Source organism: Pipra filicauda, unplaced genomic scaffold (assembly GCF_003945595.2).
Source record: "Pipra filicauda isolate LSUMZ 115617 unplaced genomic scaffold, ASM394559v2 scaffold88_size2543281_pilon, whole genome shotgun sequence".
In the NCBI taxonomy this organism is placed as follows: Eukaryota; Metazoa; Chordata; class Aves; order Passeriformes; family Pipridae; genus Pipra; species Pipra filicauda.
The window spans coordinates 1,598,850-1,620,361 of NW_024105075.1; the positions used below are offsets into that span (position 1 = coordinate 1,598,850).

The 21,512-nt window shown below is 40.1% G+C and overlaps 1 protein-coding gene across 2 annotated transcripts; it reads right to left on the reverse strand.

Moving 5' to 3' along the window:
• Positions 1 to 115: 115 nt before the first annotated feature.
• GPNMB (glycoprotein nmb) lies at positions 116 to 21,074 on the reverse strand. 2 transcript variants are annotated; one of them, XM_039390958.1, is made up of 13 exons: positions 20,902 to 21,074; positions 19,406 to 19,582; positions 15,294 to 15,447; positions 10,285 to 10,431; positions 9,460 to 9,603; positions 7,976 to 8,155; positions 6,753 to 6,911; positions 5,976 to 6,284; positions 4,672 to 4,788; positions 3,846 to 3,948; positions 2,752 to 2,957; positions 1,438 to 1,525; positions 116 to 618 (listed from the first exon to the last, which is right to left on the reverse strand). In XM_039390958.1, exons 3-13 carry the CDS (start codon positions 15,361 to 15,363, stop codon positions 465 to 467), a joined length of 1,677 nt encoding a protein of 558 aa, XP_039246892.1. In that variant the 5' UTR covers positions 15,364 to 15,447; positions 19,406 to 19,582; positions 20,902 to 21,074; the 3' UTR covers positions 116 to 464. The 2 variants fall into 2 exon arrangements, with proteins under 2 accessions (XP_039246892.1, XP_027594231.2); XM_027738430.2 differs by lacking the exons at positions 19,406 to 19,582; positions 20,902 to 21,074 and adding an exon at positions 16,186 to 16,212.
• Between the last annotated feature and the right edge of the window lie 438 nt (positions 21,075 to 21,512).

Here is a 21,512-nt window from a genome sequence, read left to right on the forward strand (position 1 = left end):
ATGTCTCTCTTTCAAGCAAAGACATGAATCCTGCTAAGGCAGTAAGCAGCAATAAAAACTGTTTACAAGTTGCTTGGTTGTTGTTTTGGTTTTGGGGTTTTTTTTCTCTTTTTTAAATTTACCTTTTTTTTCCCCCTTCCAAATTATAGATATGATTATTTTTGCAGGTTGTTAACCTAGAAGTAAGAAAACCCAGATAAGTGTGTTGTAGTGGGGGGCAGTTAGTTATTCAGAAGAGTTTATCCTGGATCACAAGCAAGAACAGCAAGTGCTTAAAACTACTTCCTTGTTTTCTACAAAGGACTACTTTAATGTTTCTAATTGCACCAAGCCCCAAAAGTTATCATTCCCTCTATATGTGCTTTCACCTTACTCCCTGTTTTTTAATAACAAGAAAGCCCCATTAAAGTACAGTTCAATATGAGTTCTGTTCTTAATCTAACAGTCGGTGTTAGACTAAAGGTTTAAACAATGCCTGGTTTACTCTTCAGCAGAGGATTTCTCTCAGTGCTATTAGGGAAGAAAACAGCTTTGAAACTGCTGAAGTAAGCAGTGAGTCCCTCCTGCTTCTCTGTTTGTCCTGCGCTTCTCTCAATAGGCTTGTATTGCTTGTATCTCCTGCAAGGAATGTGCACAGTTAGTTGCTAAAAGACATTTAAATGAAAGTCCACATTTAGCATGTGACCAGTGCATAAGAGCATTAATCATTTATTCATCATACATTCTCTTTCCTCCTTCCCTGTCCAATCCCATCTAATGGCTGGTCAGTAGTGGCGATTAGGGCCTGGTTAAAGAGAAGGTTCCCTTGCTTGGTGGAGAGCTGTTGCTCTGTGGAGGTGTGTGTTTCTCACCACTGACTGTGAAGGGTGAGCACACACTTGGCTCAGGAGTCTTGGTGCAGTCTTAAAGTCTCATGAGGAACAACTAAGCTAATATTGTAGTAACATGTGCTTCTGTGAACTACTGTCTTGCATCCCCATCACCTTTTCCCCAAAGAGTTTATTTGTCAATTATTTAATGAAGAATTTTGGTGATTAATTCTCAATCTGTCAGTCACTTGCAAACACTTCTTGTAAGAGTTTTAGAGCTAAATTAAATTTCTGTTTGTTCAGTTTCTCTGCATATATAAATCACATCACGCAGTTTGAGTTTGCTTTCTGCTTACATGCAGTTCCCAGGCCTGCTAGTATTAGTAGCTTATGGGCACAGAACATAATTTTCTATGAAAACCCTTAACATCTGCATATTTTCCAATGGTTTTGTAGCCTAAGCCAATAACCTCATTTTCTTGAATATTTGCCAAAATGTTTGCGAACTGCAATGATAAAGAAACAAAAATGTAGCTACAGCTACTTTAAGTTACTTGGTTTGTTGATTTAAACTTTATATTTTGACAGTTCCTTGAACTGTTTTTAATCAGAGAAACTAGCAACTTACTTGTAAAGGACAAATGCCCCAATGGTGGCAAAAACTGCCAACAAGCCAAGGAAGATAAAGACGCCTTCTGTTGTTCTGTATGATGATCCTAGAGTTCAGAAAACAGAATGATTAAAAGTTAGCCTGTTTTACAGTGAGATAGACTTTCTAAAGAAAATCCCATTTTTACTTCATTGCTGTATGGACTGAAGTAGCTCTAATACGTTAAGCATTGGAGGTCAGTGACTGGCAGGAGGTGGTGCTTTTTCACCCCAGGAGATGAAGCTAATCTGCTTTGATTATAGTGGAAGCCCCAAAGGACAACTCAGCTTTGCCCTCTGGAGGAGACCTAGGCAGACCAGCCTTGCTGGGCTGAAGGCCTTTGTGAATACAGTTTTGGAAAATCCTTCTGCATGCTTATTTTCATCTTTAGGAGCCAGAATGCACTTACAGCTCTGGCATTGGGCCTTAGTCATAATGAACTGGTTGGAGTACAGTTAAATTTATACCTAGATTCAGTAAAGTCAGCCAAAAATACTGTGAAACAATACCACAAAGGGTCAGTTTCTTGGCTGATAGTAATTAAAGAGTTCAGAAGAGTCACTAGGACATTGTAATGGGAAGTCAGGAGGGCAATGGAGTGGGAGCAGAGAGACAGCATGATCATTTAGACTTCTGACTGAGGCTGAGTTTAGCACCTGGTTCTGTCAAAGACTGCTTGGATAGCTATGAGCAAGGTACAGTGATACTCCTCCAAACAAAGATAAACCTCCTGTTCTGAAATAGTTACCCTGGGCAGACTCTGTAGTCAATGGATGTCACACAGATCATTCCAGAACCTGCTTCATTTTATCCTCATGTAGAAATAGAAACCTGGTCAAAGTTAATGGGATACAAAGAAGGCCTAGGGCAGCCAACTCCGCTGCAGACTTTGATTCTGTATCAAGTAAGCTGAATTCCTCTCTGTTTCTGCTATTTCTCCATGTGTGGGTATGTCCCCCACCTGCTTTTCTGCCCAACAGAGTTTTCTGCAGAAAAACACATTATGGCTTAAGAACTGTTCATACTCTGTAGTACTGAAAAGTTTGCATAATTACCTTACTCATTGGATCGTAAACATAAATCAACCGAGGTCTAACACCTAAAATTCCCGTAGGGAAATAATTGTCTCTTTATCTTTGCATCGACTCTCACACAAGCTGGCGCAGTCTCAGCTGAGACCGCCAGGCATAAAAAACCCCCCCATATATATTCCTGTGCTCTTTCCCCTGCAGTGAAATGACCACGGGGAGAAGCTATTCACAGACAACCCACATCTGCTCTGTGTGGACTCACCTCCATTTACAGAAATCAGTGCACTGGCAAGGGCTTGACTTGAGTCATCACCCAAGGTGATGTTTATACAGTATGTTCCGGGTTCCTCAAAAGATCTCCTGACAGTGAGTAAACATTCATCGCTGACGGTGACGGGGTCACATACCACACTCTTGGACACCTGGCAAGTGGGGTCAGAAACTACTGTGCAGACATCTGTGGGCAGACTGGGATGGGAGGAGAGAAACATTGCATCTGTGGAGTCCTGTTAGCCTGGTTCACAGACGCATTGCACTGGTACACCAGTTTTATGCTGGTGCCTGTTGACATCAGTGGCAGTATAGTGATTTAAGAGTGTTTTATTAATACTATATGTACTTTTTACATACCTATACATTTATATATGTACATGTGGATTTTATATAGAATGCATATATACAATCTATATAGTTATCTACTTGTTCTGCTTATCATTTAACATTTTATGGTGATCACAAAATTACCTGTATCAAATCAACTTATAAAGTCCATTACCTTTAATACACATAATTAAGAAAGGAATGCAGATTCTTGTAAGTAGTATCATGTGTCAAAAAAGAAAACACTAGCTTAAGAGAATATAATTGTTTTCCAGTTGTATTACCAAGGTGATTCTTGTACTTAGTCCTCTCAACTATAATCTAATAGGAGCTAGGACTATTAGTGCAATGTTTTCCTATTCAAGAACTTGCTCGGAGATGCCCACTTACTCTAAGTGTCAAAAAATCACGTCCAAAAAGGAAAGATTTCTTTACCATTTCAGTAAACTGATTCCCATTTTACATAGGTGCTAAAATCTTTTCTTGCCAGGAAAATACAGAATTGTTTCTTCCCGCAATTCCAGTTCTGTTATTTTTACTGAGACTCGACATTTGCTCTGAATCCTAAGTGCCTGGCAGTAAGCTCTGTTGCCATAGTTTACAAATGAGGCTTGCATTATCTTTAGTTCCAGTCAAGAAATAGAAACACTACAGTTTCCAAATTTTGTTCATGCAGCTGCATCTAAGTGCAGACAGCATTCCAGCACCTAGTTATTTTTAAAGAGAGAACACTGACCACTTCATTCACACACTTACCTCCCTTGGCAGGTAACAACAAAGTCAACCAGTGAGTTTTCAGCTTGACTTTCTGTCATCTGGATGCTCGTCATCTGAATAATATTTACCTCAAGGATTCCCTCTGGAAGAGGAAACACATGTCAACGGTAGGACACATGACAAGCTCTGAAGTCTGTGTGTACTGAACCTCAAGTGTTTGGCTGATGCTTAGTTCAGGTCTTGTTTTCCATAACCTCTTCTCCTTCTTAGCACTCCTCTTGAGTGGTTTGAAAATTGAGAAACTTTTCCAGTGCTTTCCCTGTGAGGCTACTCCTTTCTGCTCTGCTTCTTTTCCCCATTGTTATTATTTACTTACTTACTTTACTAAATCACTTTCCACTATATGTGACTTCTCTGCATTCAAAGGTCAGTTCAACCTTATTTAAACCCCCTCTCCAGCCAATATGCTCCTGGGGTGGCAGGTTCAGAAGCTGATGATATAGAGAGAAGTGATACTGTGCACATCCCTACCAGCCATTTTCCAGCCCAAGTGCCTGGAAACACCACATGTAGCATGGGGTCAGCCATCAGCAGGCATCCAGAACAAAGCCCAGCCTCCTGTGTCTGAAACCAAGCGACCATAACCTCTACCACTAGGTCCTGGCAGAGTGCATGAAGAAACTAAAGTCAGCCAGTTAGATGTCTCTACGTTAATCTTTAAAACTCTCGACTATGTCTGTAAGAAGGATCTTACTGTGGGTCTCATGTATTTACAAAATGTTGTCTAAATAAATACTATTGCTACCATACTTTTTTGTACATTGTTAGCGCCATTCCTTTGTTCAGGTGTTGACCATGTCCTTACCTACGACAGAGATACCACTTCTATAGTATCCATTTCTGTAAATGTGGCAACCTCCATCAGGATTATCCTCCATTGACTCAACGATGGCAGAAGAGTCTGAAGATGCTCCGGTTGTTACTGTTTGAGGAAAAAGGATTAGACAGACAACTTCAGAACAAGCTCTACTTAGGGGTATTCTGAACATGGCCATATGTTCCAACTGCCTTCATCCCATAGGTCATTAGTGACTTTGGTTTGCAGCTGAGCAGTCATGTTTGTATCTGTATGGGATCATGGCAATAATCCCTAAAGAAAACACATGTGCCCAGCTGTAGAACCCTGGAGTGGCCTGGGTAGCCTCACTCTAAAAGCCACCTTGCTAGTCACCCATTTCTGTGAAATAAAAGGGAGACTACAAGGTGTAACATAATTAAACACTTCTTTGAAATCCCCAAATCAACTATATAAGAAATCCAAAGGCCAATAAAAGGTTTAAAATGCTTTCTTTAAAAGCTGGTATTTTCCAACTGCTCTACATTACAGCTAGTGGAAAAATGAAGAGGGGAAGTGGCGAAAATTATATCTTTCCTTTCATTTTTGATTCTCACTCAACATTTTGGTAAAAACACATATTAAAAATATGAAATTTGAAAAATATAGCCACATTTACAATCTCAGAGTAGTAGTATTATAGCTGAAACTGCAGGCCTTCTGCAAACCTTAAAACCCTCTGAGATCATAAACCAAATGCTGAACATGATGAAAGTTGTTCTGAAATATGATACTCAATAAATTTGAAGTGGAAAAGTTGTTTTGGGTTAAAGCCATGTGGAAATCCCGTATTTTTGAATATGACTAAGTTGTTCTAGTTCGATCCAATCTCGTTTAATTTTGGGTAGAATTTAATGCAATCCAGAAAGGAACTTGCAGAGGTGTTCTGAAATATCTCTTTCTCACTTTAAATTTACATCTTCCTTCAGAAGATGACCCTGAGTATGCAAGGCTAAAATCTCCAGACCTGGTGTGGTAGGGGTTATACAATCAAATTTGTGTGTACTGTATGTCCACCTGGAGACACCTGTATGCTGTCACTGTGGTGGTAGAACTGGACGCGTAATGTGTTAAATGTGTAACTGATCCCTACCGTAGAGTCATAGAAAAGTTTATGCTATTGATTCTGTCTCTAAACCAAGTTATGGAGGGTTTGCAGAGCCTTGCAGCTCTTTCATGATGACAGTAAACCTTTGAAAGATATGAACTTAAAATATCAGAAGTTAGAGTTTTAGCATAGCTCCAAATGCCACTGTTGTTTGACAAATTCTTACCTGCTGGGGTGGGGGGTGGTACCGTGGGTGTTACTGGCTTGCAGGGCACAGGAATAATGGCTTGGACAGTTAAATTCAGAGTGAAGTTTCCTTGCAGAGTGTAAGTGTGAGATGTAGTAGAACTGCTGGCTACAAATAAGCCACTTCCATCTCCGAAGTTCCACTTGTAGGAGATGGCAGAGTTGTTAAGATAGTAGCTGGGATCATGGATATTCACATCAAATGTAATTGGTGAGTCTTTGATAAAAATGGAGTCTGAGATGTTGCGGTCATGTTTTTGGAACATACTCACAAATATTGGAATTTTGTCTGGAGGGGAAAAAAAAAAGGAGTAAATAAATAAAGCATAGATGCCTGGCTGCAAACAACAAATGGCTCCAAAGTCCCCGAACAGCAACAATCAGAATATGAGACATTAGTATCTTTAACACGGGTTTCTACTTTAATTCAATTTAAGATCTGATGACTGAATGTCAGTAGGAAACAGCTACCCAGAAAAGTATGGGAACAAATGAGGAATCAGAGACATCTGTGGAAGTCTGCATTTCCTTTAATAAGTAATTTTTCATTACAAAGTAGAGGTGTCACTACTGAGCTAGACACAAGAGTAACTTGCTCTACTCAAGGCAATTTACCAGAGACTCCATTTTCATATTAAAAGTATTTCTTGGGCCAGTGTCCTCTTTTCATGTCAGATGATGCTTGTGCTGAATTCTTTTGACATCTAAACAACAAATACCCGCAGTATTTTATTACAGTTTATTCCAGCACACTCACCTGTTACAGAGTAAATGGCTTTTGCTCTCGCGATTGGAACGTATCCTGAGTGCCCTCTCCTGTAAATGGACACTGCCATCACATGTTTGCCAAGAGTGATATTTGCTGTGTTGACCGAAAGCTTTGCTGAAGATCGTCCTGTTGTTTCGTAATACTGACCTGAAAGAGAACATGAACCTTATGTTTTCCCCTTCAGCCTAGACACAAGTTGTTTTATGAGAGGCAATATCTCTGAGAATCTTGGATTGTCTAAATCAAAACAAATAGTTTAGCATTCTCTTTCAGTAATTTGGCAGGTGTTTTTGGAAGACTAAATACTTTTACAATGTGTTTACTCTCATTATTTCTGTGTTTTTTCAAAGTTGTCAGAAGGAGGTCCCAAATTCACTAATCCAAGAAAAATTTGCCAAAGCATCTACATCTTTCCAAAGCAATTGCTACAGTAAATCATTAAGATTATGTAGTGGATGGTGTCAGGCCTTTTAAGAGATCTTGTGTTTGCTTTCAGTGTAGCCAGAAGATATAATATCTTTTTTTTCACACCCTAGAACCATTTGTGTATATTTGCTTATTTGTCTTTTTAACAGGCCTGATTCAGGTAGATAAATACTATCACCTCTACATAAAATTTGGGACATTATTATTACTCATGCTCTGACAATACTGACAATAATACGGATTTACCCAAGATTTAGTACGTAGCTAATGGCAGGAATAGCCCAACCATTACATACTCAGGAGCAGGAAACACTGAAAATCAGCATCTGTGACCAGACCAGTGTCACACAGTCAGTGGCAGTTCTCACCTCCCCAGAGGCAAGAAGTGCTGCACCGTTAAACTGATGATATACAGCGCTATGTTCTCTTAAATTTAAGAGTCTGAAGTGTCAGTGAACAGTCAAAAAATCATCTGACTGACTTGCTCAGACCTTCCATTTTCCTAGAAAAGGATTTTGAGTACTACTGAAAGGAAATTAATATTCTTCAGTGGTAGTACTGTGAATGTAGATTTAAAGAGAATCTTCTGGTAATCCATGCTTTTCAGACCAAAGATCTGATGGCCTCTCTGGAAAGTGGCAAATGAATTCAGTATCTCCACTCAAGAGGGTGGAATCCTTTTGAAAGGACTTTTATTGAAACATACTTGATGAACGAGTTAGTGTACAAAGTGAATATAAGCTTTGCAGCATCACCCAAACCAAGGCACATGTTGTGGTACTAACCAAACGTGTGAAACACGTAGACAAAGTTCTTTCTCCTCCAGCCAGGGTGGTGAGGGAAAGGTCTCCCATCTGGGAATACATTATGACTGTAATTGCTTGTGCAGTTTTCCCAGACACAGTTGTCAATCCATTCAGTCCAGTTGTAGACATAGACTTGCTGATCCTCAGCAGCTGGAGGATCTAAGGGTAGAAATAAGATGAGTTCTGGTCAACTGAGAAATGTGCAGAAAGTCAGGTAACAGGAGGCAGGCACCCCTGGTTATAGGAGTTATCGCACCTAAACAGCAAGGTGGAGTATTTTTAGACTGACGTGCAATTTTTTTCTGAGACTCTGCTTTGTTTTGGTTTTAATATAAACACTGAATTGTTTCATCTTGGTGTTGTTTTATCTAGAAGTTTAAAAAAGTTTGATTGTCTCATGGGGCAGCCACAATTTAAATTGCTTGCCCAAAATCTTGCTGTCGAGTATGCAGGGGGCTACTGTTTCACTGAAGTTAATGGGGCTACCTGAGTGTTTGGCAAGCAGAATCCAAAAATTTAACTAGAAACATTGGCCATGGAAGCACTGTGAGGAAGTGATTGTTTTGTCAGAGAAGTTTTCTATGACATTGTTTAATAACTTAAGCATGAATTTCAGTTCTTTTCTGAATAATAGAGAGTTTCCTCCCCCAAACAGCGAAGTAGATATTAAGTAGAGAATGGATATCAACTGTTAACAAAACAATAGACAGTTAAAAACTAGAACTTAGGCTGATAAAAAAATTGCTGATATTCCTTGAAATGAAAATTACTTTGATCATTTAGAAATTTGTTGAACTTTTATGGATTCAGAGCATGAAAGGTACAACAGCGTGTTTAATTCTGGATCCAGCAGCTCCAAACACTGAAATTATGATAGGTTTTTTTGCTCCATGTAACAGTAAATAAGATGAAAGAAGGTCATTCTTTGAGGAAAATATTGCTTGATTTTGAATCTTTTTGTTTGTTTTTTTTTTAATTCTTAAAATGTGGGAGTATGAGATTTACTCTTTCTTGAGGGTTTTTCAGGATGCAGATATGGTTATTGAATTCTACAATTCCTAACTGCAAAAAAAAATTCCCAGTTTTGTAAATTTACAGCTTTGTAAGTTTGGAAGAAAACAGTGTGACTGTGCAATGTTGTGCCTGAGCTGAAAAGCAGTAATGGTTCTGTTAGGAAGCCAAATTAATGTAACTGTTTTGGGAAGGCAATTTTATAGTGATGATCAATCTTAAATTACCTGGTCATTATATGTAGTGGGGCAGAACATGAAAAATAACCACAGTGATCTTCTCAGGAAAGAAACGTGTGGCACAGGCTAGGTAGACACAAGTATTGCTATGAGTTAAAAGCAACTTGGCTGTTGTTCATAGGGTTCACCTGTGATGCTTTCAAAGCTTCATGATATGTTCACACCAGCACCAGGCAGATGTGTGTATAGTGCAGGGAAATCGCCATTACCTACCCTGGGTACAGTTTCTCTGGTATACTATGTTGCCATCATTATCTTCCTTCTGGCACTTAGGAAACTGGAGAGCGACAACAAAGGTCACGTTGGATCCTACCAGTGCTGGACTATCAGTATCCAATTTGGCTGTCACCCTTCCTCCTGTAGAAAAGAAAATGGGTCTTCACTGCAGTAAAGGATGCATCAGAGCAGAAGCTACCATCAACTGTGCACTATTTACATGAGAAATGCTTAATTGATTACTCTGCTTCTAAGGGGTTTCATGCTTCTGAGTCACTTGCACTTTTATGAAAACCCCAACTTAAAACAGAGGGACTCATCATATCCCCCCACATCACTTACTGGTCTGCTGTAAATTTCCTTCATAGAGCTAAGAATAGTTTTCTACACACGGGAGTCAATATATTCCAAAGGAGAAAATTTTTGTTTCTCCCCAGAGATGCAGCTCAGGCCAGGTGATAATAAACAGGATCTTTGCCAAAGCTGTCAAACTGAAGCCCATGTGCCCTACTGAGGTAGCAGTTGAAGCTAGCTGTCCTCTAGGGCATGTTTCAGATAATGGACTGTCCTAGAGCCCTTCTTAAAAAGTATTAATGTCTGAGACTAGTAGTCATGGGAAAACATTTTATGTCATAGCTCACTGTTCTGCTTCCTCAGACAACCTACTGGGAATGGTATCAAAGCCAATCGTCTCTAATTTGCTGTTCTCTGCAGCAGTGGATATTGCCCCTATGAAAATGTACTGAAGCACCTGCACCATGCAATGAGGTGGATTTCCTGGCCATTTTTTTAAGTATCTTTGAAATGCATATGTGCAATCACCTTTCCAGCAGTCCTTCCATCTGGGATCTCCTTCTTCCCAGAAAGGATAAAGCTTTTCGTTCCATGTATTTTGATCGCTAGACCAGCCTTGTAGCTTCTTGTAGGATGTGGCAGAAGTGCTTCCATAGCTCAGCACATCTTGAAACCCTAGAGAGAAAACCAAACATGTAATGTAATGCCATTTTCCCTAACACTCTATAAAGATATTGCTCTTGTGCTGAACGGCCTTCTGATTATAATTATATTCTTGTACTGATAGAAAACTTTTCACTAGTAGAAAGTTAGGGAATTTTATCATCTTTGCTATAAACACATCAACTATGATCAACATAAAGACAATTCCACCACTGTCAGACAGATATTTTTTTCCTACTTGCAGTATTACAAGCTTTCCAGAGAAAGAATAAAAAGGTTTGCAACATTTTGACCATATCAGAGTAATTGTTTATGTTAATTGACACAACCCTGCAACAGTCAGGCTGGCTATATAGAGGTTGCTTGATTTCTGACAACCTGCTTGGTAATAAATGTATGAGTAAAAGGCTAACGGCATAAATTCACTCTGTGTCTGAGTTGTGCTCTAGTGTAAGTTATGCCAGGAATTAATTTTGGCTCAGTGAAGCTCCTCTGGTGAGTTGGCTAGTGGTTTGGGTGGGAGGGGTGGAAACAATTATAACAGAAACTGGTATTTCCAGAAAAGGAAATTTAGAGCTGAATAGTAAATTCAATGTGTTTGTAATATAACAACAATAACATATTAGCTTCATGCCTATTACTTAAAAATGGCTCAGATATTAAATAACATCAATAACCTCTTTCTTCTCATATTACTACAAATGATGGGCTCAAACTTTTCCCATGCTTCTGGGATTCCTCTTTCTGTTGCAAAGAACACATAGTGAAAAGCAAAGTAAATATCCGAGTAACCTCTAGGAACACGTCAGCCACTGTAGGATGCCATAAAAATATATGTGCCTATGTAGGTTCATGGGCAGAGTTCCATTAGAGCCTGGAGGCTTTAAAGAACTCTGTCGTGTTAAGCAGGAAAGGTGACTGCTGGGCGTGCCATTCTGTCACAACATCAAGGAAGTTAGGATTTCTGTTTTCCATGGCTTTCTTGTAAAGCTAGCTGATGCAGAATGCTTCTGAGATTTAGATCCAGCGCAATAAAGTTCTCGATGACTTCAAGGGAAATGCAGAGACCTGTAAGAAGGGCAAGAATGGCCCTGCGTGCCATAACCTAACTGCCTGTGTTGGAATTTCTCTGAGCTTTGGAAAAGGCCCAGAGCAGGTGTAGCCAGTTTAAGCATAGTCTTCAGAGGTGTGTGACTCCTAATTTTACTGCAAGGGAGAACCAAAAAAACAGTGCTAAAGAAGAGGCAGGAGCTGCTTTCTCATTATGTTTTATTACCCAGTGAGATTTCTGCTGGGCAGGAAGGACATCCCTCGGCCAGTGCCATCTCAACTCCGAGCTGATGATGGTAGCTCTCTCCCCAGTCTTGAGGACTGAAAGGTTTGAGGAAAAGAACGGATTTTGCACTTAGAAACATAACCTCCCACAGTCTTTTGCCCTACAGGAACTCCCTGCAGTCTCACTTAAATCACTTGAATCAAGTCTTTCCTGCAGATTTAATATATTTTGATGTGAGCTAAGCATAACATCATGACTGGTATTTACTTAATGACCTGTATCACATGATGTATTGTTTTCAGTCTTGGTCAGAAGAAGAGTTTGGTAATGTTGTCCTTCAGAAACTTTGCTCAGGAAAAAAACAGATTAGCAACTGTAAAAGCACTTCAGAAAGGCTTATCAAGTTCAATTACATTTTAGGTCATTAAATTAATGTGTCATCTTATTTGAATTAAATGGCTACACATTTTTCATAGTTTCTTTTTCCCAGTCTCTTTGATTTTATCTAAAAATTATTTAATGAGTAAAAATGTTTTGATTTTCTCAGATCAAAACTTTTCAATCATTGTTTTTTCCCCAAATGCTCAATTCATCAAGAAGATCTGGATCATTTTTAATTTTATAAATGCTTTTAATTTTGAATTTTCAGTAACAATCCTTGAATTCAGAATTCATTTTCTGGGCCAGCTTTGGTAATAACTGTGGTCACTGCTTCTAAATCACAAGCTCCTTAGGCATTTTTTGCCTCCCTGATGTGCTTTGTTTAGTTCAATCGAATATAAAACATTTTACAAGCTTCAGAACAAGACAAAGAGGAAAGCCAGTGCAGAAGCACTGGTTTCTCTAACACATGGAACTGAAGATTTTCAGTTGCTGAATTTGAAGGCAAAAGAAACTTAAATCTATTTCTTCTTTAACAATGAAAACCACTCTAGAACAGATGTTGGTCATAACCAAAATTAGAGCAATTCAGTTTGAAATAGACCGAATAATGTGACACTCAAAGGAGCTGATTACTGTAATAATTTTGGTGAGGTGGTCATAGGAGAAAAGATCTTATACTCCAATTGACTTTCTTATTTCTCATTCTGGTTTTCATTTTGGTGAAAAAAAATGTAGCAAAGATGAGAAGTTCAGTATTTCCTGTGATAGTGTATTAGCCATGAAAGAGAGAACAAAAGCCAGTGTTAGGACAGCAGCAGTAAAAAGATGACTCAGATAGAGAGGATAAAAGTGTATTAGAAGTATAAAGGCTGATGTTTGGCATCAGACAGTAAAGTAAACTTTCTAAAGTTATGTATAGAAACATAATAAAGCAAGATCAAAAAGAATTCGAGGAACAACTTGCAAAAACATAAGAACTACGAATTTTCTCTTTTTTTTCAAATATAAGGGAAGTTGGAAAGCTTGCTGGGAAATCTAGGGCCAAAAGAAGCATTCAGGGAAGATAAAAGGATAGTCAAATACATTGGTTTACATTTTCACAAAGGACATAGGAGGTTTCTGTGCTGGAATTTTTCTTTGCAATGACAGAGAACCTCCCTCAAAACGAAGTGTGGCACAAAAAACCCAATTACAGAAAAAATCAACAAAATTACAGATTTGTCTAGATAGGGTGGCCCAAGTATGGTAGTTATTCAAGAGTGAAATAAATGAGCTATTAACCGTAGCATGTAACATCTTGCTTAACAGTGCTTCAGTGACTGAGAAAAAAAAATTGGCAAATGTGATGACAGTTTTTAAAAACACTTCCAGGGAAGATTTAGAGGATTACAAAATGTTTGAGGCTCAAATTGGAGAAACTGGTAGAAACAGCAGTGAAAAACAGAATTAGCAGACAATGCATTAATATGATATGCCGTAAAAGGAGTGCATTTCTCACAAACATATTCTGAGTTTTGCTGAGAGAAACAGAGAGCATGGGAACAAGGCTGACCTGCCTGCTACTGTCTGCTTGAGTTCCAGAGAGCATTTGATGAGGTCCCTTGCTGAAGGCACATAAAGCAATTAAGTTACTATGGGATAAGAATAAAGGATTTCAGGTGGATAAATGATGGATTAGGATATATGAAACAAAAGTTATAAGTGCCCAGTTTTCGAAATTGTTAAAATAATTTAAAATATTCATAATCTGGAAAACAGGTAAACAGTAAAATTCTTTAATCTGCTGAAGACAGTGCATTAAAGTAATAGAGGGGAGGACTGTGTGAGACTCAATGACTCAAGAATCAAACTGTATGAAAGTCAGCATAGTTAAATGTAACCTTACTTTGAGAATGAGGGGCTCTAAACTAGCTCTAAACTCAGGGATGAGACCTTGTAGCTTTACAGTTTTGAATGCAGTGCTCATTGGTAGTTGAAAAACTAGGAAAAGGCTAGATAAAGAACAAATATGAGCATTACAGCATTGTATACTTCCATGTCTTGAGTACTGCATGCTGCTCTGTTCTCTGTGACTCAAGCAGAGTATAAGAGAACTGAAAAAAAATACAGAGAAAGGTGGTGAGGATGCTACAAAGGGATAGATTTTTTTCCAACTGAGGAACAGCTAAATAGACTATGTCTTGAAGCCTGGAGAAGAGGTGACAGAGGAGAATATAAAAACAGAATCATGAACAGCATAGAGGAAGAAGCTAAGAGTAAAAAGTTAAGGAGAATCAAATGAAATCAGCAGGTTCTAAGTGCATGAAAGATACTTCTTCACGTAAGGCACAGTTAAGGTGTGAAATTTCTTGCAGGCAGGATGTAGTGTGTCCCAAAAATTTACACGGGTTGCAATCAAAATGCAAGTGCATGAACGAATGGAAGAAAGTCTAGTAAAATCTGCTAAATACAATGACTCTGCATCTGACTGAGGCAGTTCTACTCCTGTAAATCATCAGTAGCTGGCAAAGTGGCCTGATTTGCCCAGTTCTACATCCACTGCTATTTCCCATTGGAGGTAAGTACAAGGCTAGATGGATGCTCAGCTTTTAAGGTCTTCAATTTCCATACTGTAGATTCTGGAATTTGAGCAGAAAATCCCATTTCTACATTCCTGGCCCTGAGCTCAGGGAGTCATCCCAATACTGGAGTCAAATTGAGAGTCCAGAAAGAAGCAGATCAGCCCAGTCCCTGCCTATGATGGCTTGCAAATCTAGTTCCTTGACTGGACTACCTGAGGTTGGGGATCCACAGGTCTGGGTATCCCAGTGGGGAGCACTGTCTCTGACCTGGCCTCTCCCAGCTACAGCTGAGCTGAGCAAACTGTGAGAAATCCACCCTGCATCTACCTTTTCAGCCGTGCTTGAGCACAGGAAATATTGTTAGAAATTTGTTGACAAGAGCCAAGGCTTAGCTCCAGTCAGCTCTGTGTACCTGTAGAGCACAGGGAATAGATAACTGAACAGTTCTCACTCTATATTTCTCCAGCTCAGGCACCATTTCTACCCAGAGCCAGGCAACCCTGAGCTGGAGCTAGCTCTCACCTACTGGTGCCCAGGCACAGCTCCAGCAGCCACCACATGTGCAAGGAGCAGCCGTTGTTACTGCACTGGCTTTGGTGGTCGAGCCCACAGAGGCAGGGAGGGAAAGATGACGGGGTGAAGGAAGTACTCACGTGTGGCAGCAGCACACAGCACCGCTTCGGCCAGGAGCAGGAATCCGAGGTGGTGGCGAACACCGCTCATGGTAGAGGAGGCCCTGGGTCAGCTCAGCGCAAGCGGAGGAGCAGCGTGGCCGATGCCTGCGTACGGTAACTCCTCTGGTCTCCACTGCAAAGTGAGAATGAAGTTTCTCCACTGCTCTGCTCTCCGATTAAATGAAGGGCCCCGGGACTCATCATGTGATGGAATTAAGCAGAGATGCATGATTTTGTCTTCAGCTTCTTTCAGCTCATGTGCTTATGACTCACTCCCTTTGCTTTCAGCATTCCCTGGGAATTCTGAGAGACCTGTTTAGAGCCACACCATTTACCTCACAGGCATTTTTATACTGGTTTTGCACTGTGATCAATTTTTGTACTTAATTTGTTTTTAAATTAAGAACATTTATTTCCAGAAATCCAAATTAATTCTTGCCCCAGCCTGATTTGCAAGTGTTACTGCAACAGCTCACTGCATTTGATGAACCCATCGCTTCTGAACCACATGGCTCTCCCCATATGCTGGGCAACAACTGTAAACTAAGTGGAGAACAGCCAATTCAAACACATGCCTTGACTTGGCTCCTGATCAGACTTGATTGTTAAGGAAAACGTTATTTAAACATTTAGTGGGTACATGCATGTCCCATGCAACCATGGTTAGAGGTGCAATCATAACCCTGGTGTGGTGATGGTCAGTCAATATCTGGCTCGCAAGTTGCCATGACCCCACACAGACTTGATTGTATGAACTTTGTGGAGTTTAGAGATAAAGAGAAAATAGATTTTGCTGCCCAACCTAGTAATGAGGTATAACCAATGGCTCAAGAGGAGCAGCATAATACATGCAGATTAGCAAACTCTGCACCTAATGGTTCAGGTTCAGGTTCAATGGGCTTCACCAGCCCAGGTGTTGTTCTGCAGGCAGCGCAGCAGCTGAATTTTGTTGCAGCCCTGGCAGCCCTGTGAAGTTTCTTGCTGTTGTTTGCAGCAAAGAACAAGCTTTGCTGAGACGACATGTCATAGAAGCAAATACAGTCCTCAAGAGAGAATTCAGTAGTAGTTTCAGTGATCCCAAAGTATAGCACTTGTGAGACACTGGCTAGCCAGAAACCACCAAGCTGCGCAACACTAAACCATTTTTATTTTGGGCAGGGAAGGTGGAAATCCATAAGTCCAAGGCACTGTCAACAGAATTAAAAGATTGCCCAATGGAAGGAAGTTTTAGAACTCTGACTACTTATTATTTTTTATTTTTTTGATTTGTTCTTAGTTTCTTCCATTTTTCTAGTGTTTTCTATTAGCTGTGTAAGTTACTATCACTACCCTGAGCACCACAGCCAGCATTTCTCTCAGTAACACAGGCTCTGATGTCCAGTCTTGTTCATCTTGCATATGTAGACTCCATGCTTCAGCACCCTCCTGGCTGGAGCTAACCTTCCTTCTTACTGCAAACCAAGGAGAAGGGTGAAGGCAATAGCCTTAGGGATACCAGGCTTGTTTAAACTAAGCCGTCATTATCTGGCAGAAAGGGAAGAGAGAATAAATCAAAGACAAAGCTGTGACTGACTGTGCAAAAAAATCATATGACTGCAACATCCTCATATGATTGTTGCATTTTTGTTGTTATTCAATCAACTACATCCCAATTGAAATGTCAGGTTTCGAAGCCATTCACAATTATTTTTTAAACCATGTGGGACATTAATTGCACTCCTTTGTTTCCAGGTTGTTAATCCTAGAAGTGAAAAGTGACCTTCAAACACTGTGGTTCAGCACAAGTCTGCTGGGGAGAAGGAGGTTTGAACACTCATTCCCAGGAGGGTTTTGAGAACCTCCAGAGGAAAGCTGCTGACAACAAATGCCTGTTAATTAAAAACAAAAATTTATCAGCCTAAAAACAATAAAGTTGGTTAGGATGGAGTTTTTTGCCATGTTATTTGATACATGAAATTGTTACATAAATTTTGAGTGACAGTCTCAAGTAGGACCAGCTGGTGGAAATTATTAAACATGTTGTAAATAGACTTCAAAGGCACTGAAGATCAGGCCTGTGGTTAGAAGAATCCAAAGCCACCAGGGCTGGGATAATAAGTAAAAGGTGGCTTTACTGTGATGCTGCAGTCCTTCACCTTCTCCCTACTCAGCTCTTGGGCCTTAGACTACACATTCCTGCAGGGCTGAGGTAGAAAATGTTTGGGTCTGCTTGTGCTGTGGCTGCAGCCAACAACATTTATAAGAAAAGAGGAGAGGAGGAAACCATATAAGAAGAGAAGAAAGAGCTAGGAGGAACAGAGGTGTAAAAGAAGTGAAAATAAGAATAAAAAGCCAAGGAAAAGTATGATAAATGAAGGCTGAAGAGACCACTTGCAAACTGAACTGACTTCTCCAAATGTCCCAGCCATAACTGACTGTGTCTGAAAATGAGCCTATCTGAAACACTGAAAAGTTGTTTGAAACTGGTGGAACATCACCAGATCTTAAATTAACCTTATACTTTTTACATTATTATTCTTGGTCTCTGAGAAACAGATTTGCAATTTAAACAACTGAATTGAATTGCGCAACTACAAAGGAGAAAAGGTTTAAAATATACCCTAAACATTCTCCTAGCAAAGAAACACACATTCAGGGAGATTTAGGGCTTCATCTGACAAAGAAGTGCGTGGGCAGGAAGTGCTTGGTATCTCACAGCTTTAGTGCCTCAGTTATTAAATCTCATTGAGGAGATACACATCTCTGCTACCTGAAGGCCTGTCAGATGACAGGGTGTGAACACAGCATATGTACCTGCATGTCCAGACTGACAGAGCTGGCATGCTCACACTGCTATCACACTGCCATCAATGCAACATGAATACAGGAATTGTTAATCACTGCTCACTAGAACTTAAAAAAAAAGGAAAAAAAATGGAAAGGAAAAAAAGAAGAAGAGAGGAAAAAAAAAAAAGAAGGGATTTGAAGAATGAACTTGGCTTTTAGCCAAGATAGCAAAGGAAAATGAGACAATCTTGTTTTGGCAACCAGGTATGTTTAGGTAAATGCTGTCTGCCATTACCAGTGTTCTTTCAAGGGAACTCTGCTTAAGGCTGGACAAACTCCCTTTCTGGGAAGAAATCATCTGTGTCTCACTTCACATGGGACAATGGCCATCAGCTGACTGAACTGAACATGTAAACAAAGCTGCCTCACCAGTCTGCAGTTCTTGTTGTACCGGAAAAAAACCCTCCTGATCAGCTTGTGGTATCATCAGTCTCAGTTTATCACTAAAAAATGCATTAACCCTTGCTACTGATCAAAGAGGCTTTTAGTAATTCTAGTACCTTTATTTTTTGCTTTTGTAGTAGCTAAAGCTGTGCATTTTACCATTTTTTATGGGAAGGTATTTCCTTGCAGTCATACATTTCTCCGAATTCCTGTGTTGGAATTGGTCATAGAATCATAGGATCATAGAATTTTTAGGTTGGAATAGACCTGTAAAATCATTGAGTCCAACCATCAACTCAGCACTACCAAGTCCACCATGTCCCCAAGTGCCACATCTACATGTCTTTTAAATTTCTCCCAGAACGGTGACTTGATCACTTCCCTAGGCAGCCTGTTCCAATGCTTGACAACCCTTTCTGTGTAGAAATTTTTCCTAATATCCAATCTAAAATTGTTTGCAATCTAAAGATCTTTTCCAAACTTGGCGTTTGGTGACAGTACAGGAACACAGAATGACCACAGCGTGTCTGAGGAAGCTGGGGTTGTTTAGCCTGGAGAAAAGGAGGCCCGGGGGTGACTTTATCACTCTCTACAACTACTTGAAAGGAGGTTGTAGCGAGGTGAGGATCAGTCTCTTCTTCCAGGTAACAACCAACTGGATAAGAAGAAATGGGCTTAAGAGGCACCAGGGGAGGTTTAGATTTTTTTGTGATACAAGTTATTTTTGGCCTGACTTCCTCTTAAGGGAAGGCTCGAATGAGCATGCCAGCTCTCTGCTTTTTTGGGGGAGTCTCTCACTGGTCCCTCCCTACAAATGCTAAACTCCCTGCTTAGTCATAGCCATGTGTGTGACAGTGCCCCAAAATGCTTCATGAAAGTACCTCGTGGGGAAGACAGAGGAATCCAAGAAAACATCTGCAGAATTCGACATCAGCAAATTCCCACAAGAGCTCAGCCTTGAGATTCAGACCCACAGAGTGCCCCAGTCCACTCATCCTGCACAGGTGGACTTGGCTTCCTTGCTCATGGAAGTGCTAATTCGTGCAGATGACCAGCAGCTGAGGACAAAACACGAGAACAGATACTGACCCTCAGACTGCACCACACACTTTTTTTTTAAAGGTGTGTAAAAAAGCAAGTTTGTTCAGTATCTCTAGGTAGGCTGGTTGGGTTTTTTTTAACTATGATGACAGTGAAGGAGGAGATGTAGCTATCCTGATAATCCCAGTGCTCTGTGGTGGTAGCCCGCAGTCTTCCAAAGCCTCTGTAAGCTTCTGGCTTGCTCCATGTGCAACTCAGCCGACCCACTTTCAGTGTTACAGCTGTCACAGTTAAATTACAGTCTGAACATTGGTTTTACTCTACTACTTTTCTCATATTGATTTAATGAATTGTTAATGATGTGGTTTAGAGTCACCATGATTCATCAAGACACAGACCTCTTCCAATCAGGAGAGCAGATAATGCTGTGAAGGTACATGATTATTGCAGCATGAGACCCATATTTTGCATCATATTATTATGAAATCAATTTGGGCCTCCCTGTTGCCCAGAGGTATTAAAGATAGATTTTGGTATCATTCAGCTCAAGAGAGAAATCAAATTTTTGCTGAAAAGTTTGTTTTCTCTAAAGATATCTAAAGATATTCGTTGATATTTTGGCTAGGAAAAGAAGAAAAAGTTCTTCAAAAAAAGCGATCCAGAAACAATAAAATCAGTAAACCTCAAACAAAAAGGTGACCTGTCAAAGTGAATATAGTTAAGAAGAACATCTGAACATCTGCTATGTAGTTACTTCGGTGAGAGGACACCGAAGGAGAAGTAGTCTCACAGGTAAAGCTCCTTTAAAACTTTTCTAAGAAACAAGGTAAACTGAATGTACTCAATTGTACCTTATTACCCTGTATATGCTATGTTTCACTTATTATGGGCTATGGTTAAGAGTTCACCACACAAGCTCAGTTGTTTTATGGTTCAGTGAAATTGCCTTGACTGCTTAAAATTAACCTCCACATTTCCCTGAAATAGGACTCAAAATTAATGAAAAAGCTGGCAGCTGAACTTCAGCATAACGTACTCTTTAATGTGTTAACATCAAAAAAGTGGGCAAAATGCTGCATTTTTGCACTGTATTCCCACTGACTCATGGCAGTAATTCAGAGAGTAGTCTCTTCCATAGAGGTTGGGCCCAGCAGTGAATATACAGGCAATAGAGACAGGAGAAAAAAGATTATTATATTACATAGCAACCAGCTTTCTATTTAGAAGCCCAATTTAGATAGTAACATTTATGGCATAAAAGGAAGGCAAAATCTGGGCTAGTGGAGCTATTGTGCTCCTAGTGGTATGCTGGTGTCACCCTAGAATTTAAATCCACCTGGATCCACCTTCTGTGGCTGACAGCATTGAGGAAGACTCATTTGAAGGCCTAGAGGGAAACAGAAGGAAAAAGGTCATATGGGGTTTGGTTTGGGTTGCCAAGCAGGCAAGTTTGCCTGCTGCCACTTGCACAGACTGGTCATGGCTTTCTGGGGCTGTGGGTTAACAAGTGAGGCACTGGAGGAACAGTCTGGCTGTGCTGTAACTTGCCCATTCCCACACATCCATCACCACATCGACTCATCTTTGGCTGCTGCAGAGTGACAGGTGGCAGGATCAGGCCCTGATGTCACAATACAGCACTGGCAGGGCAGAGGAGGACACTGAAGCTGGTAATGCAGCTGTGCAGCCCCCAAATCAGCATTTTGGCAGGGTTACTGCCCTGGCCCATGGCTGCAGGGACTCCTGCTTGTGGAAACTTCAACAGGAACTGCTGTTTCACTGGGACAAAAGTATATTTTTAATGTCCTTATCCCAAAGGCATTACATAATAATCTTTAACAGTTCTGATCACATGTGGGCAAGGAAATACATTAAATATATAAGAGTTAGTCTTCTGAATTCATCTTAAATACCAATATCCTCTATTTATATGATAGGAGCAGTAAA

Excerpts from the sequence above, each read along its gene's own strand:
- GPNMB (XM_039390958.1), bottom strand. The coding sequence starts at position 15,363 with ATGAGCGGTGTTCGCCACCACCTCGGATTCCTGCTCCTGGCCGAAGCG. Across the intron at positions 6,912-7,975 it reads CTACGTGTTTCACACGTTTG|GTCAGTATTACGAAACAACA; the intron begins GTTAGTACCACA and ends GTTCTCTTTCAG. Across the intron at positions 1,526-2,751 it reads ACTGATTTCTGTAAATGGAG|GATCATCATACAGAACAACA; the intron begins GTGAGTCCACAC and ends TCTGAACTCTAG.